At 38.7% G+C, this 27,340-nt stretch overlaps 1 protein-coding gene across 3 annotated transcripts in view; it reads right to left on the reverse strand.

Annotated features, from left to right (window-relative positions):
- Window positions 1-214: 214 nt before the first annotated feature.
- ATP6V1H (ATPase H+ transporting V1 subunit H) overlaps window positions 215-27,340 on the reverse strand; it is a 144,696-nt gene continuing 117,570 nt past the window's right edge. For all 3 annotated transcript variants that reach the window (XM_032846582.1, XM_032846579.1, XM_032846580.1), the window contains one exon: window positions 215-576. In XM_032846582.1, the coding sequence (XP_032702473.1) occupies window positions 516-576 (61 nt within the window). In that variant the 3' untranslated portion in view covers window positions 215-515. The remainder of the gene's footprint in view (window positions 577-27,340) is intronic.

The raw sequence follows: 27,340 nt of genomic DNA on the forward strand, positions 1-27,340 counted from the left end.
AATTTTAAAGTTCTTTAAATATTAGCAGAGGATTGCTGTAATGTGTATGTGCACATGGACAGATGGGTGGATGGATGGGTAGATGGACACAGATATGCAGAATTTCAGAATATTTACTTACCATTCACTACCTTACAACAATTCTCCCAAATTGGCTAGGAAAAAAGATGATTTTTGTTATAGTTTGAGTAAGGAATAAGTAAATAGCAAAACCTTTTGAAGCAAGAATCCTTTAATAACGATACTCATTTCCAGAGAACAATAAATACAGAAATTACAAGCGGTACATGTAACAGTAATCTTTTCCTTAGCAACAGAAAGCACCTACTTTTATACAACTTACAGGGCAAACCCGTTTAATGAAAATCAGCACTGTGAAAAGCGACAAAACAGAAGAAAATTGCAAGTAAAATGAAAAATTACTTGTTCTTGACACTAACTAGTGAGATTCACACTCAGGTACTCCGTCCCAGGTGAAACAGGAAGGCTGGAGATTCTGAGGTTGGAGGGCATGTTCAGCTTCGGGCAGCAGCAGTCTGGGGCTGCTCAGATTGGAGCTGTTTACCAAGATATTCCCTAAAACAGTAGGAATAAAATAACAAAGTTGTTTAACAAAGCTTAAAGTTTAAACAAAGTTTCGAAATCAAAGCACAATACACCATGTCATCTATACTTACTTTAACATCTAAAAATTAGTGAAATACCTCCAGAAAAGTAAACTTTTCCAGATTTGAAAGGTACCTGTACTGCATGAATCTGAAACACTCTCTTTACCGTGCATAAGTCATTACACACACAAACAGGTGATTCTGCATGCAACTACAAGGCAGTGTCTACCTCCCTGTCTGGGTCAAGTTTTGTTTACTACAGTCATACTTTTGCAATAAAAGAAGTTCAAAATAAACTGAAGCAGGATTCCAAGTAAGTGGACTGATACATGAAAAACACATTTCCTGATACCAGTGAATGAATATTAAGTATCTAGACCTCAGGATGAAAATAAATCACTAAAAAATACCATCAAGATTGACAACATGTAACGAAACTTCTCATTACTGAGCACTTTCTCTGCACCAACATAGTCTAAAACCTTCACAAAGATGGTTATACTGAATCCACAAACAACCCCAGGAGCAGAGAAGTAGTATTCTCATTGTACAGGTAAGGCAACTGAGGCTTAGAGCAGAGGTTTCCAAACTACTTAGGTCACATTCTCCTTTAGAAAATGAACATCTGCCCAGAGAACGTGTATACTTAGCTCTAAATTACACACAGGTTTCACTGTTAATTCCAGGGGAAAAAAAATCTCTTTCCTATTTTCCTGTGAATAACTTGCCCCAACTTTTGTTTCTGAACAAAAGAAGAGATTTTGTGAATAACATTTTAAAAAGTCCCTGCTATGAAAAGGAAAGAGCGTGAGTTTTGGATAGAGACCTGGATTTACATTCTGGGTGCATGGCCTCCCATGGACATACTGGTTCCAGAGGCTGTGGGATGAGGGCACCTGCTGGTGATGAGCAGCAGGCACACGCAGTCACACTGTCATCTTCTCTCCTCATCAGCTCACATTCAACCTCTCCTTGTCTAAGCACCTCCAGGAAATGACCTGTGGGCCACCAGCATGGACCAGTAATGTAACCCTACCTTTCTCCACAAAGGTCCAGAGAAAGGGGAGAGAGGTGGTCCAAGGATTTTACTATGTTGCTCTACCTCCACTATCACGGCCTTTGTCCAAAGCTATCAAAGATATGAAGCAAGACTGAGAAAAAGAAGACGTGTTTGAGATAGGAACCAGAGGGAATTCTGTGGACTTGGGCCAGTGAGGGTTTAGGGACCCCCAGCTCGCGAAGGTAAACTAGGACTGAAAATACTGAGGGACTGACTGAAACCTCCTATAGCATGAACATGATTTGTGTGGGTTTTTTTTTACCCTTATACTGACTTACTAATTTTGGGTGTCATATTAAAGCACATAATATATTTTTGTGTCAACTAGGAGCTACACAAACATAATCTAGACAATGGGTATAGATCTTACTTTCAACCAACAGTAAGGAAGTAGTTCTGTCTAACTCACGCAAGGGCAAAAAGGGAGACCACCTATAAAGTTTATTAGGAAAAAAGTAAGTTTATTGTCACTATAAATGCCACCACTCTGGAGAGGCCTGCAACTATGGAGTATGTGTGACTGCATAAGTTTGATGTGCTGTGCTATATTGCTGTTCTTGGGGGTGGGGGGGAGGAAAGATGAGAGGTAGGGTATAACAACATTTACCACAAAATTTCCAGATCTTATATATATATTATATATGCATATATAATATATACATATATTTTTTTCTCCTATATGTATCTAAAAAATCAAGCCTGAAATTAGACATGCTTCATTGCAAGAGGGCCCTCTAATATTCCAATTTTAAAAGTTAGACTCTTTAGTGTAAAGGATGAGCAGAATATGCCACCTCAAAATATGCCACTTTGGTGCACTATTGTGAACTGTAGATACTTGAAAATAGCCAAGTGCAGGGAGAGGCTTTCTCTGAACTCCCCTTATCTACCTAAAGACAGGTCCTCCAAAAGTGTCCTAAGTCCCCTCCCTGGGAGTTTCATCAAACAGGGAGGACTGACTCTTATCACAAGAGAACAGTCTTAAAGTCCACATGACATCCAGAGAGACCTGACAGACCATGTCACAGTCTCGTATCTCCCACCTACTTTGCTATGGGCCCAGCCATCATTCCTAAAAATCAAATACTCTCTTATAAGAGGCCTACATCCCCACTCCTTGTTCCCTATTAAGATGGAATTTAATCTTAAATTCTAAAGCTACACCTTTAAGTTACCCATTTTTTCCTGGGTATCTCCCATGTGTATGTGAGGCATACATGTTAATCAATAGCTTTTTTCACGTTCATCTGTCATTTACTACAGGGTCTCAGCTAAGAACTCAAGAGGGTAGAAGGAAAATCAGTTTTCCTCCCTTCTTAGAAAACATTTAAAAAGTGTACCTAAAGATACCATGCCACCCTTCAATTATAATAAGCTGTGGTACTTTCAGTAAGGACCAGTGCAAAGAGTCATGTTCTAAATAGAAGTTTCCAAATCACAAGGGAACAGAACAACGCCTTCCAGAGCTCAGTGCTCTGAACTGCCAAGAGATGGAAAAGGGTCTGGCTGGATCTGGTCATACACAAAGGCTCCCATCAACTCCGCACCTTAGAGAGACATGAAGGGTGGTTCACTTCCCATACGAGATTTAACGGATACTCAGGGATGAGAGTGAATACTTGGGAGGTGAAAAAGCTAACTGATTTCCTCACAAAAAAGACATCGTTGAAATAAGGGTCAAAGAGGAATAACAGAACAAAACAAAGATGAGCTGTTCTGGCAGAGTATTGTCCAACCATGGCTTTTTGCCCACTGGTTTTCTGCTTCTTTGTTTTTCCTGGTCAAAGGTCTTTATTATGGATGACATGCTCTACTATACTCTCATTTTATTCCTACATACAAAGTGGCCCTGAGGCATCTACTTCTTTTTCACTACCTTAGTGCCTGGGATGCAGAAAACACAAGCCTTCCTTTGTGTCTGTTAAATAGAGTTTATGCAACTTAAAGATTCAGACAAAGGACAAGAAAGAACACACATAAGGGGTTCAACTGTGAATGTGTACATCAAGAATCCCAGAGGAAACTTTGTGAGCCTAACTTGTAGGTCACAAAATGCTGAAAGTCTAATAGGAGAAGAACCCAAATGGGACCCATGGAGAGAAGAATCAAATCTCCTCAGGCTTTTCTGAAAGTACTGTTTGCAATGGCTTACTGAGTTGTTAAAATATCAGAAAGACAGGAAACAACATGTGTTGAAGAGGATGTGGAGAAAGGGGAACCCTCTTACACTGTTGGTGGGAATGCAAGTTGGTGCAGCCACTTTGGAAAACAGTATGGAGATTCCTCAAGAAATTAAAAATAGAGCTTCCCTATGACCCTGCAATTGCACTACTGGGTATTTACCCCAAAGATACAGATGTAGTGAAAAAAGGGCCATCTGTACCCCAATGTTTATAGCAGCAATGGCCACGGTCGCCAAACTGTGGAAAGAACCAAGATGCCCTTCAACGGACGAATGGATAAGGAAGATGTGGTCCATATACACTATGGAGTATTATGCCTCCATCAGAAAGGATGAATACCCAACTCTTGTAGCAACATGGACGGGACTGGAAGAGATTATGCTGAGTGAAATAAGTCAAGCAGAGAGAGTCAATTATATTGTGGTTTCACTTATTTGTGGAGCATAACAAATAGCATGGAGGACAAGGGGAGTTAGAGAGGAGAAGGGAGTTGAGGGAAATTGGAAGGGGAGGTAAACCATGAGAGACTATGGACTCTGAAAAACAATCTGAGGGGTCTGAAGGGGCGGAGGGTAGGAGGTTGGGGGAAACAGGTGGTGGGTATTGGAGAGGGCACGTATTGCATGGAGCACTGGGTGTGGTGCAAAAACAATGAATACTGTTACGCTGAAAAGAAATTAAAAAAAAAAAAATATATATATATATATATATCAGAGAGAGCTGACCTGAGGCCCAACTGAAAAAGATACTAACTGTAGAAAAAGGATTTGGCCTACCCAAAGCTTTGGCAAAGATCTACTCCTTTGAACTTAGCGTATAAAATGTTACAGTCTGTTTCCCTCATGTCAATTGGCAACATGCAGTCCATTAAAATATTCCCCAAGATTGATCTAAGCCTGCCTGTGAACTCCCCCATGACCCCCCAGCCATAGGGAAGTCTTGGCACTAAGTGCCTGGGGCAGAGAACACAGGACGGTTACCACATTCCACACATTATTACAGCAATCATGGACACTTGCTCGTAGGTATGCCCACACGTTATCCTATGTTTAAAGCATCCGTGTGAGATGAGTGTTATCTCCATTTACAGTGAATCAAATGGAGCCTCAGAAAACTTCTAATAACAGGCTCAAGGATAAACTGAGCAAATGGCTGGACAGGGCTCAGATCCTATTCTCTTTAATACTGTGAAGCTGCCAGGCCCCCAGAAAGAGCCCCAAAAGGTGTGAAAAGCAGCCACTATTCCTAATTTTACACATTAGAGAATAAGAAGAGGTTATGAATAATTTCTTCAGGTTAAGGTAACATTACTGTCAGGCAAAAGGTAAAATAATTATGGATTTTACTTCCAGGGATTATAATGGATCCATAACAAAGGACTCAAGAAGACTTATTTTAAGTGAATTATCTATGTATTGAGTTGGTCTTTCTCTCTGTACCTGAAAATCAATACAAAAATAAAATTCAACTCATAATTTGCTCAGAAAGTACCCAATTTGTACCAGCAATCCACAGGAGTTTGACATTAAATCTTTACTTCTACTAAGAAGCAAAATTTGAGAAGTATAATATTTTCTCCTCTTTAACTTCATCCATAATTTATATCATTTGGGATTCTAAATCTCTGAAACTGAAAAAAGAAAGGGTCTGAAGACCTACTCCCCTTTTTAAAAATCCAAGTACAAAATTTCTCACAAAAGAAACCATGCTGCATGCTGGGAAAGCATTGACATCTAATTAAGAAATATCTATTTTAAGGGGCACCTGGGTGGCTCAGTCCATTAAGCATCTGACTCTTCGTTTTGACTCAGGTCATAATCTCAGGGTTGTGGGACTGAGCCCTAGGTGAGGCTCCATGCCCAGCAGGGAGTCTGCTTGAGACTCTCTCTCTCTCTCTGCCCCTCCCCCCACAGGTGCCCATGCACGCACACATGCTCTAAAATAAACAAATCTTTACCACCCCCCCCCAAAAAAAAGAGGGGCGCTTGTGTGGCTCAGTCAGTTAAGTGTCCAACTCTTAATTTTCGCTCAGGTCATGATCTCAGAGTTCTGAGACTGAGCCAGTGTGGCGCTCCATGCTCAGAAAGGTGCCTGCTTCAGGATCTCTCTCCCTTTCCCTCTGTATCTACCCGTGCTCACACTTGCTCACATGCATGCTCTCTCTCTCTCTCTCTAAAATAATAAATAAAATCTTTAAATTAAAAAAAAAACACCTATTTTATTCTCTTGTTAATGGCCATAAAAGATCTATACTTTGGCACTGACCATAATACTGAAAAATCACTTTCCAATTCCTGATAAAGCTACACAGGGCTTGAAAGAGGCAGTCTGAAGATGACATTAGCTACCTAGGTTCCAAGCTGTTAGCAGCTAGCATATCAAGAAGTGTTTACTGTGTATTTTTAACTCTTAGACAAGAAAGGCCTTCACCATATTACAATTTTCACATACTTAGAGCTGTGTAAGTAGTCGAACATTTTTATTCTTTCTTTAAAATTATAGTTGAAAAAAAAAAAAACCCGTACTTGAAGGAACTATGTTATCATCCAATATGCTTCACCTATATATAATTTAAACTCACAGTGACTTCACCCATACAATTTAGTGCCCGGAAAAAGAGAATTTTCTCCTGACAAACATATTAATCTGTGAAAACTACAATCTCCCTTATTTCCCTTTTTCTGTTGGTTGCCAAAAAGCTCAGTAGAAATTCCATGGTTACTCTCATTTTTATATTATTTTCTTTAGTCTCTATTTGATGTGTAAGCTTTCATAACTAAAATTATGAAGGACGTACAGAAAGAGCTGATATCCCACATCCTTCTGTGAGTTTATTACAATAATTATTAAAACTACAACTGAGGTCTAGAGGAGTTCCCTGTGAACGATAATCCTTCTGCTGTGTGGCTACTACAGAACATCACTCAACACAAACTACTATCCAGCCCCAACTGTGAACTGTGAGAAGGAGAGGCCCAAAGATGGCAGAAGAGGAGGGGATCCTATCTCAACCAGTGCTGAGTTGAGCTGAATATCTACCAGGCCATTCCAAACACCTATGAAATCAGCCTGTGATGTAAGAAGATATATCTGGATCCCTACAAACACAGTATCTCCAAGGTTGGTCTAGAGATATGAAACAGGGAGCCAAGATTCTGCAGGCAGATATCAGAAGATAAACAGAAGGAGGAGGGAGCCTCCAGGATCCCTGCACCACTGGAGCACAAAAGCCTCCGGTGCTGGGGACCAGGCACAGACTGGTGGACTGGTCGCAGCAGGGAAAGGACTTTAGGTCAGCTCCCCAGCCTTCCAGTCTGAAACCTAGAGATTGTGAACTGAGGGGCAGCTGGCGGTTTTAGAAGCACAAAGGGCAGAGATGTGCCTGGACCTGGAAGCAAGGGCTGGTAATGCTACTGTGGGGCGCACAACCCAGGATCCTGCCATTTTTAGCAACACAGACAAATGGAGACAGTGTGGTCTGGAGAGCTCACTGAAGAACAGACTGTGATCTCTCTGTTCTGAAGAGGTTTGGATAGTCACTTCTGCTCTGACTCTCAAAAGAAATGTGGAAAGCCACTAGGGAAAACTGCCAGAGAACAGAAGTCCCAGGAAAACTGTTTTCACTGACCCCATCGCCCCCTGCCCCCACAGAGGAGGCAAGGCAACTCTGCCCAAACAGAGTTGCCTGAGTAACATCGCTGCAGGCCCCTCCTCCAGAAGACAGGGTGGAAGTACAAGAGGCCGACAACCCTAAAGTCCCTATAAAACAGGTGCATCTTGCTTCTATTGTGGTCAATAATCTGGAGTCTATATATTCCCTCAACCACCCCTCAACAGAATAACTAAGAGGAGGAACCCCCAATGTAGGAAAAACTCAGACTGCGACCTCTGCCACAGAACTAACTGTGGATATAAGAAAGATGTCGGAAGCAAACTTCAGCGTTCTGAAGACAATAGCTAAGATGGAGAAAACTATTAATGGCAACATAGATTTTCTAAGGGCAGAAATGAGAGCTGATCTGGCAGAACTTAAAAATGCTATCAATGAGATCCAATCTAACCTAGATATTCTAACAGCTAGGGTAAACAAGGCAGAAGAACAAATTAGTGATCTAGAAGACAAACTGACAGAAAAGAAGGAACAGGAAGGAGGCCTGGAACAAACAGCTTAAAATCCATGAAAACAGAATTAGAGAAATAAATGATGACATGAAACCTTCCAATGTCAGAATTACTGGGATCCCTGAGAGGGTAGAAAGGGGGGGTGATCATTAGATATTTGACCAAATCATAGCTGAGAATGTCCCTAATCTGGGGACTGAAACAAACATCCGTGTCCTAGAGGCAGAGAGGACGCCTCCCAAGATCAAGGAGAACAGACCAATACCCTGGCACGTAATAGTAAAACTTACAAATCTTAGAACCAAGGAAACCATCTTAAGGGTAGTTAGGGGGCAGAGACTCCTTACATACAGAGGGAGGAACATCAGAATAACATCAGACCTGTCCACAGAAACCTGGCAAGCCAGAAGGGGCTGGCTGGCAAGACATATTCAGGGTACTAAATAAGAAGAACATGCAACCAAGACTCCTTTTATTTTTTTTTTTTTAATTTCTTTTCAGCATAACAGTATTCATTGTTTCTGCACCACACCCAGTGCTCCATGCAATCTGTGCCCTCTCTAATACCCACCACCAGGTTCCCCCAACCTCCCACCCCCGCCCCTTCAAAACCCTCAGATTGTTTTTCAGAGTCCATAGGCAACCAAGACTTCTTTATATGGCAAGGTTGTCACTCAGAATGGATGGAGAGATAAAGAGCTCCCAGGACAGGCAGAAACTTGAAGAACAGGTAAACCACTAAGCCGGCACTACAAGAAATATTAAGGGAGGTTCTATAAAAGGAGAAAAACCCCAAGAGTAATACAGAACAGAAATATACAAAGACAGTCTACAGAAACAGGACCTCACAGGAAACCTGGTAACAATAAAATAGTATCTCTCAATAATCACTCTCAACATGAATGGCCTAAATGCTCCCATAAAGTGGTACAGGGCTGCAGATCGGTAAAAAAGACAGGACCCACAAATATGCTATCTACAAGAGACTCATTTTGAACCTAAAGATAGATCCAGACTGAAAGTGAAGGGATAGAGAACTATCTTTCACGCCAAGGGACCACAAAAGAAAGTTGGGGTAGCAATTCTCCTAACAGATAAATTAGATTTTAAGTTGAAGACTGTAGTTAGATACACAGAAGGACACTATATCATTCTTAAAGTATCTATCCAACAAGAAGATCTAACAATTGTAAATATCTGTGTCCCCAACATGGGAGCAGCCAACTACATAAGCCAACTGTTTACCAAAAAAGACATATTGAGACATAAAGAGACATATTGGTAAGAATTCATTAACTATAGGGGATCTTAACACTCTACTCTCAGCAAGAGACAGATAATCTAAGCAGAAAATCAACAAAGAAACAACAGCTTTGAATGACACATGGGACCAGATGGACCACATAGATATATACAGAACATTCCACCCTAAAACAACAGAACACTCATTCTTTTCAAGCGTACACAGAACTTTCTCCAGAATAGACCACACTGGGTCACAAATCAGGTCTCAACTGATACCAAAAGATGGAGATCATTCTCTGCATATTCTCAGACCAAAATGCTTCAAAACCACAATTCAATCACAAGATAAAGTTTGGAAGAAATTCAACCACTTGGAAGCTAAAGACCATCCTGCTCAAGAATGTCTGGGTCAACCAGGAAACCAAAGAAGAATTTACACAATTCATGGAAACCAAAGAGAACAAAAACACATCGGTCTGAAACCTATGATACAGCAAAGGTGGTACTAAGGGGGAAATATATAGCCATCCAAGCGTCACTCAAAAAAAATAGAAAAATCCTGAATACACAAACTATCTTTACAACTTTAAAGAACTGGAGAATCAACAAGAAATTAAGCCTAATCTATGCACAAGAAGGAAAATAATTAAGATTAGACCAGAGATCAATGAATTAGAAACCAGAAATATAATAGAACCATCTATGAAACTAGAAGCTGGTTCTTTAAAAGAATTAATAAGATCGATAAACCACTGGCCAGATTTACCCAAAAGAAAAGAGAACAGACCCAAATTAATAAAATTATGAATGAAGCGGGGTAGAGCACGACTAACACCAAGGAAATAGAAATCAACATCATCAGAAATTAGAAGCAACAGCTATATGCCAATAAGTTAAGCAACCTACAAGAAATGGATGCATTCCTAGAAACCTATAAACTTCCAAAACTGAATCAGGAAGAAACTGACAACCTGAATAGACCAGTAACTAGAACAAGATTGAAGCAGTAATCAAAACCCTCCCAAAAACAAGAGCCCAGAACCTGATGGATTCCCTGGGGAATTCTACCAAATATTCAAAGAAGAAATAATACCTATTCCCCTGAAGCTGTTTCAAAAAACAGAAACAGAAGGAAAACTTCCAGACTCTTTCTATGAGGCCAGCATTACCCTGATCCCCAAACCAGGCAAAGACACCATCAAAAAGGAGAATTTCAGACCAATATCCCTGATGAATATGGATGCCAAGATTCTCAACAAGATAATACCCAACAGTACATTAAAAAAGATTATCCACCACGACCAGGTGGGACCAGGTGGGATTTATCTGTGGGATGCAGTGGTGGTTCAACATTTGCAAATCAATCAATGTGATAGAACAAATTAACAAGAGAAGAGAGAACCACATGGTCCTCTCAATGCCGAAAAAGCCTTTCACAAAATACAACATCCTTTCCTGATTAAAACTCTTCATAGTATAGGGATAGAGGGAATATTCCTCAATTACATAAAATCCATCTATGAAAAACCCATAGCGAATATCATTCTCAATGGGGAAAGCTGCGAGCCTTAAGATCAGGAACACAAGAAGGATGCCTACTCTCGCCACTATTGTTCAATATAGTACTAGAAGTCCTAGCAATAGCAATCAGACAACAAAAAGAAATAAAAGGTATTCAAATTGGCAAAGAAGAAGTCAAACTCTCTCTTTTCACAGATGGAAAGCCCAAAAGACTCCACACCCCCAAATTACTAGAACTCATACAACAATTCAGTAATGTGGCAGGATACAAAAATCAATGCACAGAAATTAGCTGTTTTCTTATACACTAACAATGAAACTGTAGAAAGAGAAATTAGAAACTCGATTCCATTTACAATAGCACCAAAAACCATAAGATAACTGGGAATAAACCTCACCAAAGAGTTAAAGGATCCATACTCTAGGAACTACAGAACACTCATGAAAGAAATCGAAGAAGACACAAAAAGGTGGAAAAACATCTCATGCTCATGGATTAGAAGAGTAAACACTGTTAAAATGTCTATGCTGCTCAGAGCAATCTATATTTTCAACACCAATCAAAATACCATCCCAATCAAAATACCAATGGCAGGACACCTGGGTAACTCAGCTGGTTAAGCAACTGCCTTCAGCATCTTCAGTCCTGGGATCGAGTCCCACATCAGGTTTCCTCTGCTCTGTGGGGAGCCTGCTTCTCTCTCTCCCTCTCCCTCTGCCTGCCACTCTCCCTGCTTGTGCATATTCTCTCTCTCTCTCTCTCTGTAAAATAAACAAATAAAATGTTTAAAAGAAAAATACCAATGGCATTTTTCAAAGTGCTGAAACAAACAATCCTAAAATTTGTATGGAACCAGAAAAGACCCCAAATCACCAAGGAAATGTTGAAAAAGAAAAACAAAGCTGTGGGCATCTTGATGCCTGATTTCAAGCTATATTATAAAGCTGTGATCAGTAAGACAGCATGGTACTGGCACAAAAACTGACGCACAGACCAATGAAACAGAATACAGAGCCCAGATACGGACCCTCAACTCTATGGTCAACTAATCTTTTACAAAGCAGGAAAAAATGCCCAATGGAAAAACAACCGTCTCCTCAATAAATGGTTCTGGGAAAATTGGGACAGCTCAATACAGAAGAATGAAACTGGACCATTCTCTTACACCATATACAAAGATAAACTCTAAATGATTGAAAGACTTCAATGTAAGACAGGAATCCATCAAAATCCTAGAGGACAACATAGGCAGTAACCTCTCCGACATCGGCCACAGCAACTTCTTTCAAGACATGTCTCCAAAGGCAAGGGAAAACAAAAGTGAAAATGAACTTTTGGGACTTCATCAAGATAAAATCTTCTGCACAGCAAAGGAAACAGTCAACAAAACAAAGAAGGAACCCATGGAATGGGAGAAGATATTTGCAAATGACAATATGGATAAAGGGCTGATATCCAAGATCTATAAAGAATTTCTCAAACTCAACACCCAAAAAATAAGTAATAAGTCAAAACATGGGCAGAAGACATGAATAGCCACTTTTCCAAAGAAAACATACAAATGGCTGACAGACGCATGAAAAAAATGTTCATCATCATTAGCTATTAGGGAAATTCAAATCAAAACCACATTGAGAGACCACCTTACACCAGTTAGAATGGCAAAACTTGACAAGGCAAGAAACAACAAATGTTGGAGAAGTTGTAGAGAAAAGGGAACCCTTACACTGTTGGTGGGAATGCAAGTTGGTGCAGCCACTTTGGAAAACAGTGTGGAGGTTCCTCAAAAAATTAAAAATAGAGCTACCCTATGACCCAGCAATTGTATTACTGGGTATTTACCCCAAGGATACAGATGTAGTGAAACAAAGGGCCATATGCACTATGTCCACAATACCCAAACTGTGGAAAGAGCCAAGATGCCCTTCAATAGCCATCTGTGTTCAAGAAGCTATGTCCACAATAGCCGAACTGTGGAAAGAGCCAAGATGCCTTTCAACAGATGAATGGATAAAGAAGATGTGGTCTTCTCTGGAATACAATGGAATATTCCTCAGCCATCAAAAAGGATGACTACCCAACTTTTGCATCAGCATGGACGGGACTGGAGGAGATTATGCTAAGTGAAATAAGTCAAGCAGAGAATAATCTATCATATGGTTTCACTTATTTATGGAACATAAGGAATAGCATGGAGGACATTAGGAGAAAGAAGGGATAAATGAAGGGGGGAAAATCAGAGAGGGAGGTGAACCATGAGAGACTATGGACTCCGGGGAACAAACTGAGGCTTTTAGAGGGAATGAGGTTAGGGGAACGGGTTAGCCCAGTGATGGGTATTAAGGAGGGCACGGATTGCATGCAGCACTGGGTGTTACATGCAAATAATGAAACATGGGACACTACATCAAAAACTAATGATGTGCTGTATGGTGACTAACATAACATAATAAAAAAATACTAAAACAAAAAAATAGAAAAATAAAACTACAACTGAGCCATAATTGTATTCCTCTTAACCTTTACATATCCCGTCGGAAAACAAATGGGTATAATATAAATCAAAAATGAAATAACTTTCTCTGGATGTAGAAAAACAATTTTTTTTAATATTAAATTTATATTGGCTTACAACACAGATTTCTATTGGGTGAAGAGTAAACAATATTTAAATATTTTATACAGGCCTGGGTTTTTTAATGCTAGTTCACTATAGTTATAAGTTGAGTTATTCCTCCAGCTTTTGTCATGATTTTCCATATCATACACAAAGCAAATTTTGTTTTTACAAATCAGTTTTCCTATGTAACTACCAAACTATGTAAAAAATCAGTGTTCTCTCCCATCTGCATCTGATTTACATAGTTAGAGACACAGTTAAATTCCAAATATAAGTATCTTCTCCCATTCCATGGGTTGCCTCTTTCTTTTGTTGACTGTTTCCTTTGCTGTGCAGAAGCTTTTGATCTTGATGAAGTCCCAAAAATTCATTTTCGTTTTTGTTTCCTTTGCCTTTGGAGACAGACATATCTTGAAAGAAGTTGCTGTGGCTGATATCGAAGAGGTTACTACCTATGTTCTCCTCTAGGATTCTGATGGATTCCTGTCTCACGTTGAGGTCTTTTATCCATTTTGAGTTTATCTTTGTGTACGGTGTAAGAGAATGGTCGAGTTTCATTCTTCTACATATAGCTGTCCAGTTTTCCCAGCACCATTTATTGAAGAGACTCTCTTTTTTCCACTGTATATTTTTTCCTGTTTTGTCGAGGATTATTTGACCATAGAGTTGAGGGTCCATATCTGGGCTCTCTACTCTGTTCCACTGTCTATGTGTCTGTTTTTATGCCAGTACCATGTTGTCTTGGTGATCACAGCTTTGTAGTAAAGCTTGAAATCAAATAAAACTTGATGGCCCCAGTTTTATTTTTGTTTTTCAACATTTCCTTAGCGATTCGGGGTCTCTTCTGATTCCATACAAATTTCTGGATTATTTGCTCCAGACCTTGAAATTGCACTACTGGGTATTTACCCCAAAGATACAGATGTAGTGAAAAGAAGGGCCATCTGTACCCCAATGTTTATAGCAGCAATGGCCACGGTCGCCAAACTGTGGAAAGAACCAAGATGCCCTTCAACAGATGAATGGATAAGGAAGATGTGGTCCATATACACTATGGAGTATTACGCCTCCATCAGAAAGGATGAATACCCAACTTTTGTAGCAACATGGACGGGACTGGAAGAGATTATGCTGAGTGAAATAAGTCAAGCAGAGAGAGTCAATTATATTGTGGTTTCACTTATTTGTGGAGCATAACAAATAGCATGGAGGACAAGGGGAGTTAGAGAGGAGAAGGGAGTTGAGGGAAATTGGAAGGGGAGGTAAACCATGAGAGACTATGGACTCTGAAAAACAATCTGAGGGGTCTGAAGGGGCGGGGGGTAGGAGGTTGGGGGAACCAGGTGGTGGGTATTGGAGAGGGCACGTATTGCATGGAGCACTGGGTATGGTGCAAAAAACAATGAATACTGTTACGCTGAAAATATTTTTTTTTTTTAATTCCAAATGTAAGGACATAGAATCAAACTGTTTCCACAATACTTTAAAAATCTCAACCTAGGAATAGTGACCACCATGATGTGTACCATTTCCTAGTGCCTGCTATTTACTTAGCACTGCACTAACAGCTCGATGTACATTTTCTTATTTACTCTCCACCATAATATTCATAAAAGCTGTGGATGAGCCCCATTTTTATAAATAAGGAACAGGAATTGAGCAAGGAAAATGACACACTGCAATGTTAGGGTAACTAGTTAATGGCCAGAGGGCATTTGTATCCACGTCTGTCTGTATTAAAAACTCAAAGTCTTAATCACTATATAGTACCACCTCATGGTACACTATTCTACCTCACACTGACTAAGGCCGTATTATTGTGTAGATGTAGGAGTAAAGAGCTTAAGAACATCACAATGTGAGTCCTCAAATTTATTTCTCAAATATATTTTCCAACCACCAGCCATTTTATTTCCTAACAGCATCTAAATTCAAAGATTAATAGATTAGCAGTATCTCTAAAGAGGTCAGTGATTGTAAAAGTAGAATCTGTTTATGTGAATTCTGGTCCTAAGAAACAAAGATGTACATTTTAAACTCAATTGCATTAGAGTCTATTACAAAAGCAATTTAGGCAAAGCTTACAATAACAAAGTTATTTTTTCACACAGGAATTCCAACAATCATTTTAAACTAGCTACTTAATCTAAAACATCCAGCCATAAAATCTATAAAATCTAAATATCCAGAGTTTCTTTAGCTCCAGCTTATTTTCAAGATTAGTCCCTCTTTACCTATTACCACCAGCTTTATCATTAGATCAGCAGTGTCTTTCATACTTTATCATTTTTCCAACATATGGCAACGATATGCAATGCACTGAGCCACTGAAAGTATCAGAGTTGGCAGCAGACACTTCTTTTCCTTTTATCTTTCTTTTTAAGACTTGTTTTAGTAGAGCAGTTTTAGGTTCACAACAAAACTGAGAGAATGGGACAGAGATTTCCCATATACACCCAGCCCCAATGCAGGCACAGCCTCCCCTACTATCACATCCCACACCACACTGGTACATTTTTTTACCAAGGATGAACCTGCATTAACATATTATAACCATCCAAAGTCCATAGTTTACCACAGGGTTCATTCTTGATGCTGTCCATTTTATGCCCTTGGGTGACTGTATGATGACATATATCATCATCATACCAAACAGTATTTTTAGTGCCCTCAAAACCCTCTATAGTCCAGCTATTCATCCCCTCCTCCTTCCCCACACAATTGATCTTTCTATAGTCTGCACAGTTTTGCCTTTTTAGATGTCACATGGTTGATTTATACAGCATGTCGACTTTTCACTTTGGCTTCTTCCACTTAGTATGCGTTTCAGGTTCCCTCACACCTTTTCATGTCTTGACAGCTCATTTCTCTTTCATGCAGAGTAATATTCCATTGCCCTGACGGACCCAAGTTTATGCACTCACCTACTAAAGGACAGCTGGGTAGCGTCCAAATTTTGGCAATTATGAATAAAGTTCCTATAAACATACCTGTGCAGATTTTCGTGTGGATTTAAGTTTTCAACCCCTTTGGGTAAATGCCAAGATGCATAGTTGCTGGACCATAAGAATATATTTAGTTTGATAAGAAACCACCAAATAGTCTTCCAAAGTGGCTGTACTATTTTGCATTCCTACCAGCAATAACTGAGACTTCCTGTTACTACAGTAACAGTATTTGGTTTTTGTCAGTGTTCCAGATTTTGGCTAATCTAACAGGTATATAGTGGTATCTCATTTTTGTTTTAATTTGCATTTCCCTGATGACATATGACGTGCATCTTTTCATATATTTATTTACCAAAAGTGTATCTTCTTTGGTGAGGTGTCTGTTAAGGTCTTTGGCTCATTTCTTACTGAGGCTGTTTTCTTATTGTTGAGTTGTAAGAGCTCTTTGTATATTGCAGATAATAGTCCTTTATCAAACGTGTCTTTTGCAAATAAATATTTTCTCCCAGTATGTAGCCTGTCTTCTAATTCTCTTGACATTATTTTTCATAGAGACGATGTTTTTAATTTCCATGAAACCCAACTTCTCAGTTATTTCCTTCACAAATCATGCATGCCTTTACCATTGTATTTAAAAATGCATCACTATACCCAAGGTCATCTAGGCTTTCTCCCATATCATGTTCAAGGAGTTTTATAGTTGCACATCCTGCAGTTAGGTCTATGATCCATTTTAATTAATGGAGTTAATTTTTGTGAAGTGTGTAAGGTCTATGCCAGATTCATTTTTGCATGTGGACATCCAGTTATTCCAGTACTGAGACTATCTTTGCTGTACTGTATTGCTTTGCTTCTTTGTCAAAGGTCAGTTACCTATATTGGTGGGGGTCTATTTCTAGGTTCTCTACTCTGTTCCATTGCCCTACTTGTCTGTTCTTTCATCAATACCACACTGTCTTGCGTACTGTAGGTTCAAATGAAGTCTTGAAGTCAGGTAATGTTAATCCTCTTAACTTCATCCTTCCCCTTTAATACTGTGTTGGCTATTTGGGTGTTTTGTTCTGCATATAAATTTTGGTATCAGTTGGCTGAAATCCACAAAATAACTTTCTGGGATCTTAACTGAAGTTGTACTGACTCTATAGATCAAGCTGAGAACTAACATCTTGACAATACTGAATCTTCCAATTCATGAACACAGGGTCTCTCTCTACTTAGTTCTTTGATTTCATTCATAGAGTTTAGTAGTTTTCTTCATGATGTAGCTTATATAGTTATATATTTTTTGTTAGATTTATACCTAAGTACTTCGTTTTGGGGGAGGGAATGGCTTTTTAATTTCAAATTCCACTTTTTCATTGCATGTATATAAGAAAGTGATTTACTTCTGTATATTAACCTTGTACCCTGCAATCTTATTGTAATCATTTATTAGTTACAGGAAAGTTTTTCTGTCAAATCTTTAGGATTTCCTACATAGACAATACTGCCATCTGCAAACAAAGTTTTATGTCTCCCTTCCCAATCTGTATACCTTTCTTCCCAATATTAGTTCCAGGAAAGTTTTTCTGTCAAATCTTTAAGATTTCCTACATAGACAATCATGTCATCTGCAAACAGTTTTATGTCCCCCTTCCCAATCTGTATACCTTTCTTCCCAATCTGTATATTTTTCCTTTCCTTTTCTTGCCTTACTACATTAAGCAAGAATTTCAAGTTTGATGTCAAAAACGGAGCCACACGTGAGAGGGGATATCCTTCTTTGTACTTGATCATTGTGGTAAAGCTTCCAGTTTCTCAATATTAAGTAAGATGTTAGCTATAGGGTATTTTTTTAAGATTTTATTTATTCCTTTGAGAGAGAGAAAGAGCAGGAGCAGGGAGAGAGGCAGAGGGTGAAGCAGATTCCCCGCTGAGCTGGGAACCTGATGTAGGGCTCTATTCTGGGACCTAGAGACTGTGATCTGAGCCAAAGGCAGAGGCTTAACCATCTGAGTCACCCAGGCACCCTTGTAGGGTTTTTTAATAGATATTCTTTATTAAGTTGAGAAAATTCATCTCTATTCCTAGTCTACTGAGAGTTTTTATCATGAATGCGTGGTGGATTTTGGTGAATGCTTTTTCTGCATCTATTGATAAGATAATGTGATTTTTCTTCTTTAGTTTGATTACAATAATTGATTGTTTTTGTTCTATTGTGTTACGTTAGTCACCATACATCATCGGTTTTTGATGTAGTGTTCCATGATTCATTGTTTGCGTATAACAGCCAGTGCTCCAAGCAATCCGTGCCCTTCTTAATAGGGAGGCTCACCCAACCCTTCCCCCCCTTCTAAATCCCTCCGTTTTAGAAGGTTCATCTCCCACTCCAATTTCTTCCCCTTCATTTTTCCCTTCTCCTAATGTCTTCCATGCTCTTGCTTATATTCCATAAATAACTAAAACCATATGGTAACTGACTTTCTCTGTTTGACTTATTTCACTTAGCATAGTCTCCTCCAGTCCTATCCATGTTGATGCAAAAGTTGGGTATTCATTCTTTCTAATGATTGAGTAATATTCCATTGTATATATGGACCACATCTTCTTTATCCATTCGTCTGTTGAAGGGCATCTTGGCTCTTTCCACAGTTTGGCTACTGAGAACACTGCTGCTATGAACACTGGGGTACATATGCCCTTTTCACTATATCTGTATCCTTGGGGTAAATACCCAGTAATGCAATTGCTGGGGGATAGGGTAGCTCTATTTCTCATTTTTTGAGGAACCTCCTGCAACTGCCCCTCAGAACAATGTATTAATTAAACTATAATGCCTGGAGGGTTTTACTAGTTACCAAGCACATTTAGATACGGCCTTAAGAAAAACACATGCTGGCAACAGGTCTTTGGGGGAAAGGACGATATACGGCCATGAAGCTGAGCAGCTGGGGATGCCCAGCCTGCTCAGGGCGGAAGGAAATACCGCCTGCTTCCCTTTTCCGTTATCTCTCCTTTCTCTTCCCAAAAGTGCCCGTTGTTAGTTAGATGAGTTCTTTAAATGTGCTTGGTTAATTGTAAACTTTACCCTCCTTCTTATTTGTCCACAAGACATGTGACTAATGTTTGACCTTCATCGGTTCTTCTGTTGGCTATTGTTTCTATCTAATAAAAGTGAGACTGTGGAGTTGCTCATGGCAGCAGTCTTTTTGACTGTTGTCCCCTGCTCCCAATCTCTTGCAGCTGACTTGTTTGTGCCTAATTCTTCTCCCGTTCGCCGACTGGAAGTGGCAACCACCACACTGTTTTCCAAAGTGGCTGTATTCCCACCAACAGTGTAGAGGGTTCCCCTCCCTCCACAACTTCTCCAACATTTCTTGTTTCTTGCCTTATCAAATTTTGCTATTCTAACTGGTGTAAGATGTGGTTTTGATTTGACTCTCCCTGATGGCTAATGATGATGAACATTTTTTCATGTGTCTGTTAGCCATTTGTATGTCTTCTTTGGAAAAGAGTCTGCTCATGTCTTCTGCCCATGTTTTGACTTATTACTTATTTTTTGGGTGTTGAGTTTGAGAAGTTCTTTATAGATCTTGGATATCAGCCCTTTGTCTGTAGTGTCATTTGCAAATATCTTCTCCCATTCCATGGGTTCCCTCTTTGTTTTGTTGACTGCTTCCTTTGCTGTGCAGAAGATTTTATCTTGAAGTCCCAAAAGTTCATTTTCACTTTTGTTTCCCTTCCCTTTGGAGACATGTCTTGAAAGAAGTTGCTGTGGCCGATGTCGAAGAGGTTACTGCCTATGTTGTCCCCTAGGATTTTGATGGATTCCTGTCTCAGATTGAAGTCTTTCATCCATTTAGAGTTTATCTTTGTGTACGGTGTAAGAGAATGGTCCAGTTTCATTTTTCTGTATAGAGCTGTCCAATTTTCCCAGTACCATTTATTGAAGGGACTGCCATTTTTACACTGGATATTTTTTCCTGCTCTGTCGAAGATTAGTTGACCACTGAGTTGAGAGTCCATATCTGGGCTCATTAACTGATTTTTTTAACATTGAACCAACCTCACATATCTGGGATAAATCTTACTTGGTTGTGGTACGGAATTCTTTTTACACAAACATTTAGATTCAATTTTTGTTGAGGAATTTTTGCATCTATGTTCATGAAAAATACTGGACTTTAGTTTTCTTGTAATGTCTTTGTCTTTGGTTTCAGTATTTAGGTAATGCTGGCCTCATAGATGAGTTACGAAGTATTTGCTCTACTTACATCCTCTGAAAGAGACTATGGAAAACTGGTCTAATTTCTTCCTTAAATGTTTGGTAGAATTCAACAGTAATCCCATATGGGCCTGATGCTTTCTTGTTTTGGAAGATTATTAATTGCGGATTCAATTTCTTTAGTAAAGGCCTATTCAGATCATCTGTTTCTTCTTCTTTGAGTTTTGGCAGATTGTGTTTTTCAAGGAATTTGAAATTTCATCTAGGTTATCAAATTTGTGTGTACCAGACTATTCACAGTATTCATTTATTATCCTTTTAATTGCCATGAGATCTGTTGTGCTGTCCCCTCTTTTGCCTCTGATATTAATTTGTGCCTTCTCTTTTTTTCCTTCAATAGCCTGACTGGAGGCTTATTAATATTATTGCTTTCTTCAGAGAACTAGTTTTTGGTTTTATTGTTTTTTTTCTATTTGCTGTTTTCAATTTCTTTGATTTATTCATATTATTTCTTTTCTTCTACTTATTCTAGATTTAATTTTCTTTTCTTTTTCTCATTTCCTAAGTTGGAAACAAGATTACTGAGTTTTCTTCTTTGCTAATATATGCACTCAAGGCTATATATTTTCCTCTAAGCACTGCTTTCAGTGTATCCCAGAAATTTGGTCAGTTATATTTTCATTTTCATTTATTTAAAAATATTTTTATGAAAGAGTCTGGAAATTTTCCTTCTGCTTCAATTTTTTGAAACAGCTTCAGGAGAATAGGTGTTTTTTCTTCTTTGAAAGTTTGGTAGAATTCCCCAGGGAATCCATCAGGTCCTGGGCTCTTGTTTTTTGGGAGGTTTTTGATCACTGCTTCAATCTTGTTACTAGATATCGGTCTATTCAGGTTGTCAATTTCTTCCTGGTTCAATTTTGGGAGTTTATAGTTTTCCAGGAATGTATCCATTTCATCTAGGTTGCTTAGCTTATTGGCATATAACTGTTGATAATAACTTCTGATGATTGTTTCTACTTCCTTGGTGTTAGTTGTGATGGCTCCCTTTTCATTCATAATTTTATGAATTTGGGCATCATCACTAGCCATCAGGGAGATTGAAATTAAAACCACATTGAGATACCACCTTACACCAATTAGAAGGGCCAAAATTAGCAAGACAGGAAACAACGTGTGTTAGAGGGGATGTGGAGAAAGGAGAACCATCTTACACTGTTGGTGGGAATGCAAGTTGGTGCAGCCACTTTGGAGAACAGTGTGAGATTCCTCAAGAAATTAAAAATAGAGCTTTCCTATGACCCTGCAATTGCACTACTGGGTATTTACCCCAAAGATACAGATGTAGTGAAAAGAAGGGCCATCTGCACCCCAATGTTTATAGCAGCAATGGCCACGGTCGCCAAACTGTGGAAAGAACCAAGATGCCCTTCAACGGACGAATGGATAAGGAAGATGTGGTCCATATACACTATGGAGTATTATGCCTCCATCAGAAAGGATGAATACCCAACTCTTGTAGCAACATGGACGGGACTGGAAGAGATTATGCTGAGTGACTTAAGTCAAGCAGAGAGTCAATTATCATATGGTTTCACTTATTTGTGGAGCATAACAAATAGCATGGAGGACAAGGGGAGTTAGAGAGGAGAAGGGAGTTGAGGGAAAATTAGAAGGGGAGGTAAACCATGAGAGACTATGGACTCTGAAAAACAATCTGAGGGGTCTGAAGGGGCGGGGGGTAGGAGGTTGGGGGAACCAGGTGGTGGGTATTGGAGAGGGCACGTATTGCATGGAGCACTGGGTGTGTTGCAAAAACAATGAATACTGTTACACTGAAAAGAAATTAAAAAAAATACATATTTTTAAATTTCTCTTGTGATTTCTTCTTTGACCCATACATTATTTTAGAAGTATGTTGTTTGATCCCCACATGTTTGGTAATTTTCCAGTTATCTTTCTTTTACTGATTTCTAGTTTAACTCCACTGGAGTCTGAAAGCAGACAATGAATGACTTCTAGTCTTTTAAATTTGTTAAGGGGGGTTTTATGTCCCAGAATGAGTGTTACTGATTGTTCCCTTAGCTTGAGAGAAATGTATATTCTGTTGTTGGTGGGTGAAGTAATCTATAGATGTCCATTATATCCAGCTGACAATGTTGTTGAGTTTAACTATGTCCTTAGTGATTTTCTGCCTGCTGGATCCATCCATTTCTGAAAGGGATGTTGAAGTCTCCAACTATAAGTGTAAAATTCATCTGTTTTTCCTTATAGCGCTATCAGTTTTTGTCTTGCATAGTTTGATGCTGTTGTTAGGTGTATACATGTTAACAATTACATTATCTTCTTGGAGAACCCACCCCTTTATCATTTGTAAAGCCCTTCTTTATCCCTGATAAACTTTCCTTAATTTGAAGTCTGCTTTCTCTGAAATCAATACCCGACTCCTGCTTTCTTTTGATTACCGTTAGTATGGTATATTTTTCTCCATCTATTTACTTTTAATCTATATTTGTCTTTGTATTTGAAGTGGATTTCTTATAGACAATATAAAGTTGGGTCATAATATTTTGATCCCCTCTGACAATCTCTTTGGTACAGTTAGACCACTGACATTCAACTGATCATTGAGATAGCTGGATTAATATCTACCATATTCATTACTGTTTTCTATGTGTTGCTCTTGTTTTTTTGCTCCTAGTTTTGTCTTCCACTCTATTTTTTTTTTTTTTTGCCTTTTGTGGTGTTAACTGAGCATTCTGTATGATTCCACTTTCCTTCCTTTCTTACCATTATCAATCATACATATATTTTTATATATATATATATATTTTTTTTTTTTTACTTTTTTAATGGCTGCCCTAGAGTTTGCAACACATATTCACAATTAATCTATGTCCACTTTTAAATAACACTATATCACTTCATGGGTAGTGTGAAAACATTGCTGTCACCTATTTCAATTATGTATAAGGGTACATAAGCGTATACACACACAAACATCATAATCAAATATAGTGTTGCTATTAGTATTTTTGAACAAACTGCTGTTGCATTAATTAAGAAGAAACATTTTTATTTTACCTTCAGCTATTCCTTCTTTGATGTACTTCCTTTCTCTATGTAGATCTGAATTTCTGACCTCTAATATTTTCCTTCTCTCTAAAGAACCTCTTTCCATAGTCCTTGCAAGAAAGATCTACTAGCAACAAATACCTACAATTTTTGCCTGAAAAAAATCTTTATTTCTCCTTTACTCTGGATAGTTTAGCAGAACACAGAATTTTAAGGTGGTAGGCTTTTTCTCTCAACACTTCAAATATTACACTCCACTCTCTTCTTCCTTGCATGGCTTCTGAGAAGTTTTGTTCCTCTACAGGTAAAATGTTTCCACCACCGAGCCCCCACCCCTACCCCAGCAACTTTTTTTTTCATTGACTTCAATTTTCTGTGATTTGAAAATTATATGCCTCAGTGTAGGTTTCTGGCATTTATCCTGCCTGGTGTTCTCTGAACTTTGTCAATCCATGGTTTGAGGTCTGTGATTAATTTGAGGGAACTTCTCAATCATTACTGTTTGAGCATTTCTTCTGTTCTTCTTTCTTCCCCTTCTGACATTCCCATTACATGTATTTTACACCTTTTGTAGATGTCCCACAGTCCTTGGTTATTCTGTTTCTTTCAGTCTTTGTTCTCTTTGCTTTTAGGGTTTGGAGGTTTCTACTGATATTTTTTCTAGCTAAGAGATTCTCTCCTCAGCCAAGTCCAGTACATTAATAAAGCCATCAAAGGCATTTTTCATTTCTATTATGGTGTTTTTTTTTTTAACTACAGCATTTCTTTGTGGTTCTTTCTTAGGACTTCTAGCTTCCTGCTTACACTCTTCACCTCTTCTTGCATGCTGTTTATTTTATCTGTTAGAACCATTAGAGTCCTTAGCATAGTAATCATAGTTGTTTAAAATCCCCTGCCTGATAATTCCAACATCACCGCCATGACTGGTTCTGATACTTATTGCTTCTCCAAACTGTGCTTCTTGCCTTTTGGTATGACTTGTAATATTTTCTTGATAGCTGAACATGATGTACTAGGTAAAAAGAACTGCTATAAATAAACCTTCAGCAATGTGGTGGTGAGATGGAAGGAGGGGAAGTATTCTATCGTCCTATGATTAGGTCTCGGTCTTTTAGTGAGCCATGGCCTCTGGACTGTGAACTTTGCAAGTATTTCTCAGGGTTTTTTCTCTCCACTTGGGTGGGACAGGATGGCTGGAGTGAGCTAAAGTTGGTTATTTCCCCTCCGCAGGCCAAACAGACTCTGATAATATCCCAGCAGATAAGGCTCTATCTAGTTAGCTAGTTTCCCCTTAGGATACGCTTTGTTAAGAAAAACAGGGTACTCAGGCATATTTCAAGATGGTCTTGTCCCCCTGCTTCTGCCAGAAGCATAAGGGGATTTTTCTCAGATATCTACTGTGGGAACCTGTTCTAACTTCTGGAGATAAATCTCACTGTATGGTAAGGACTTACTATGACTGGGTCCCCCTGGAGTTTTTAACTCCAGACCTGCCCACACTGAGCTTCCTGAAATTCCTGAAATTCAGTACAGTTCCAAATCAGGCACTGGTTCCCTCACTGGTTTCTGCTTATGGGTCTGCTCCAATATGCTTAAACTCTGTATGTTACCTGTCTATCTGTCTCTCCAGTCTTGAGAGCTGCTAGCCCAAGTCTTCCTCTCTCTTATGTATCCAAGAAGAGTTAGTTTTTCAGTATGTTCAGCTTTTTACTTGTTAGGATGGAGTGGCAAATTCCAAGCACCCTACACGCAGAACCAGAAATAGAAGTCCTTCCTTTTCCTTTTAAATGCTGGTCTGAATCAGCACGTGGTTATAACCAAAAGTAATCTGTGCAATGCAGAGTATATACCCTAAATAACCTTAATACATACAAATCTAGTTATGCACAATGCAATGTGGGAGAAATGTCTGTGTTGTTATAGGCACTTTTTAAAAAAAAGTTTATTTTTTTATTAGTTATCAAAATAGTATGTAGCAAAGTCCTTATTTAGAGCTTATTACAGACTCTTTTTTCTTGAATTATATTTAGAATGTTAAGACTTTTAAGTACATGACAGTAGAGAGATTGTCCATTTATCTTCTTTGAGTATTAGTCAGTACCTGGCATATTCTAAGAGGTCAATAACTATTGAATGAAAATAGCTGACGAAATCCTACAGGGAAGTTAGAACCCGAAAAAGAATGCCTTTTTCTCATAACAAGAAAATGTTCTGAAACACGAGATGAGACAAAGATGCCAGCAGTTAAACCTACCAAATACTTCATATCTAAGCCAGTTCATTACTAGCAGAAACCTCAAAATTTAACTTTTAGAATCTGCTTAAAATACAAGAAGGCTCAACTAAATCCACAATAAAGAAACAATATTTTAGAAGACAAGTTCAATGTTTTAATGGTATGTAGCAGAAAATGTATTAAATTAGCTTTATAATTAAGCATAAAAGATCCTCTAAGCCTACAGAATTATTCTTTAGAGAAGAATTTCCCTGCAATATATGCAAAAACAAAAATAAACCAAAACATGTGGGCCAGTTGTTCCTCTAATATGAATTTATAATCACCTGAAATGAATCTCAGAACTATTTAGAGAACAAAGTAGATTATGCAAATTTGGAAAACAACGTGCACAGAAATAAGAGGTTTTTGATTTGCTTGTCTGTTTCATAACTAAGAGTATCAACTATAAACCTTTAGTGTCACAGGTCTCCTCCCTCTTTTTCCCCCATATCCAACTTACCTCTAGGTTTTCTAGATTCTATTCTCTCTAACCCCTGACCTGCCTTACTAAATGGACATCTTCATAACCCACCGCCTGGCTTGAATCTGTATTCTCCTTACTGATGTTTTTCCCTCCAGCCTTATCCTTTCAATTCCACCAGCCCCTGCTATCTCTAAAATGATCTTTCTAAAATGACAGTGTGATTATTTTTACTAACCTCTGTCATTTTCCATAGTCTTCAGAAAAGAGTCCAAACCTAGCACAGCAAAGATAACCATCATCTGGCCCCTACTGTCTCCAACTATATTTTCGGCTTCATAACCAGATTCCAGCTGTCTGGAACCAGTGGAAATTCCCCAAATGGGTCAGGACCTCAATGTAAGTGCACACATAACTCTCTCCTTAGAATCCACCACACACATCCTGCTCTCCCCCTCCCCTTCATTAGCTACTACCCCTTCATCTACCAACAGCTCCTATATCCCTTCTGCCTAAGACCTGCCAGGCCTGGACTAGGGCCACTCTCCACATGGCCACACAGCCTCTCCCCACATTGCTACAATGAAGCATGTGCCTGTCACACTTTACACACAGGAGTGGCATTACATTACTGTTCAATGAACAGTCTAACTTTCCCTTGAAAAATACCCGTAAAGTTAGCTTTCTTCAAATTCAGAAGTCCAGTATAAATTTTTTAAGTACAAGATTAATGGAGTTGCCAATTATATCATCAACCTTCTCTGTCAAAAACTACCTTTCAAATTAAAGTAAAACGAATTTCATTTAAATAAAAACAACAAGCTAATTTTTTCATTAATCAATCAGTAGTGGTAGTATAACTACTTCAGTGGTTTTAATTTCATAAACATTTCAAATATCAAATCTTAAGTTCTGGCAATGCCTATTACCATAAGGATTCCCAAACATTAACTTTCAAGGGATTATAAATAATTTTTCTAAAACCCTTAAAGGAAGAAGGGATTTTAAAAGAACATCAACCCCAAACATAATCACAGCTTCCTCAATTAGCTATGAC

Source organism: Lontra canadensis, unplaced genomic scaffold (assembly GCF_010015895.1).
Source record: "Lontra canadensis isolate GAN:19392208 unplaced genomic scaffold, GSC_riverotter_1.0 scaffold177, whole genome shotgun sequence".
Classification (NCBI taxonomy): Eukaryota; Metazoa; Chordata; class Mammalia; order Carnivora; family Mustelidae; genus Lontra; species Lontra canadensis.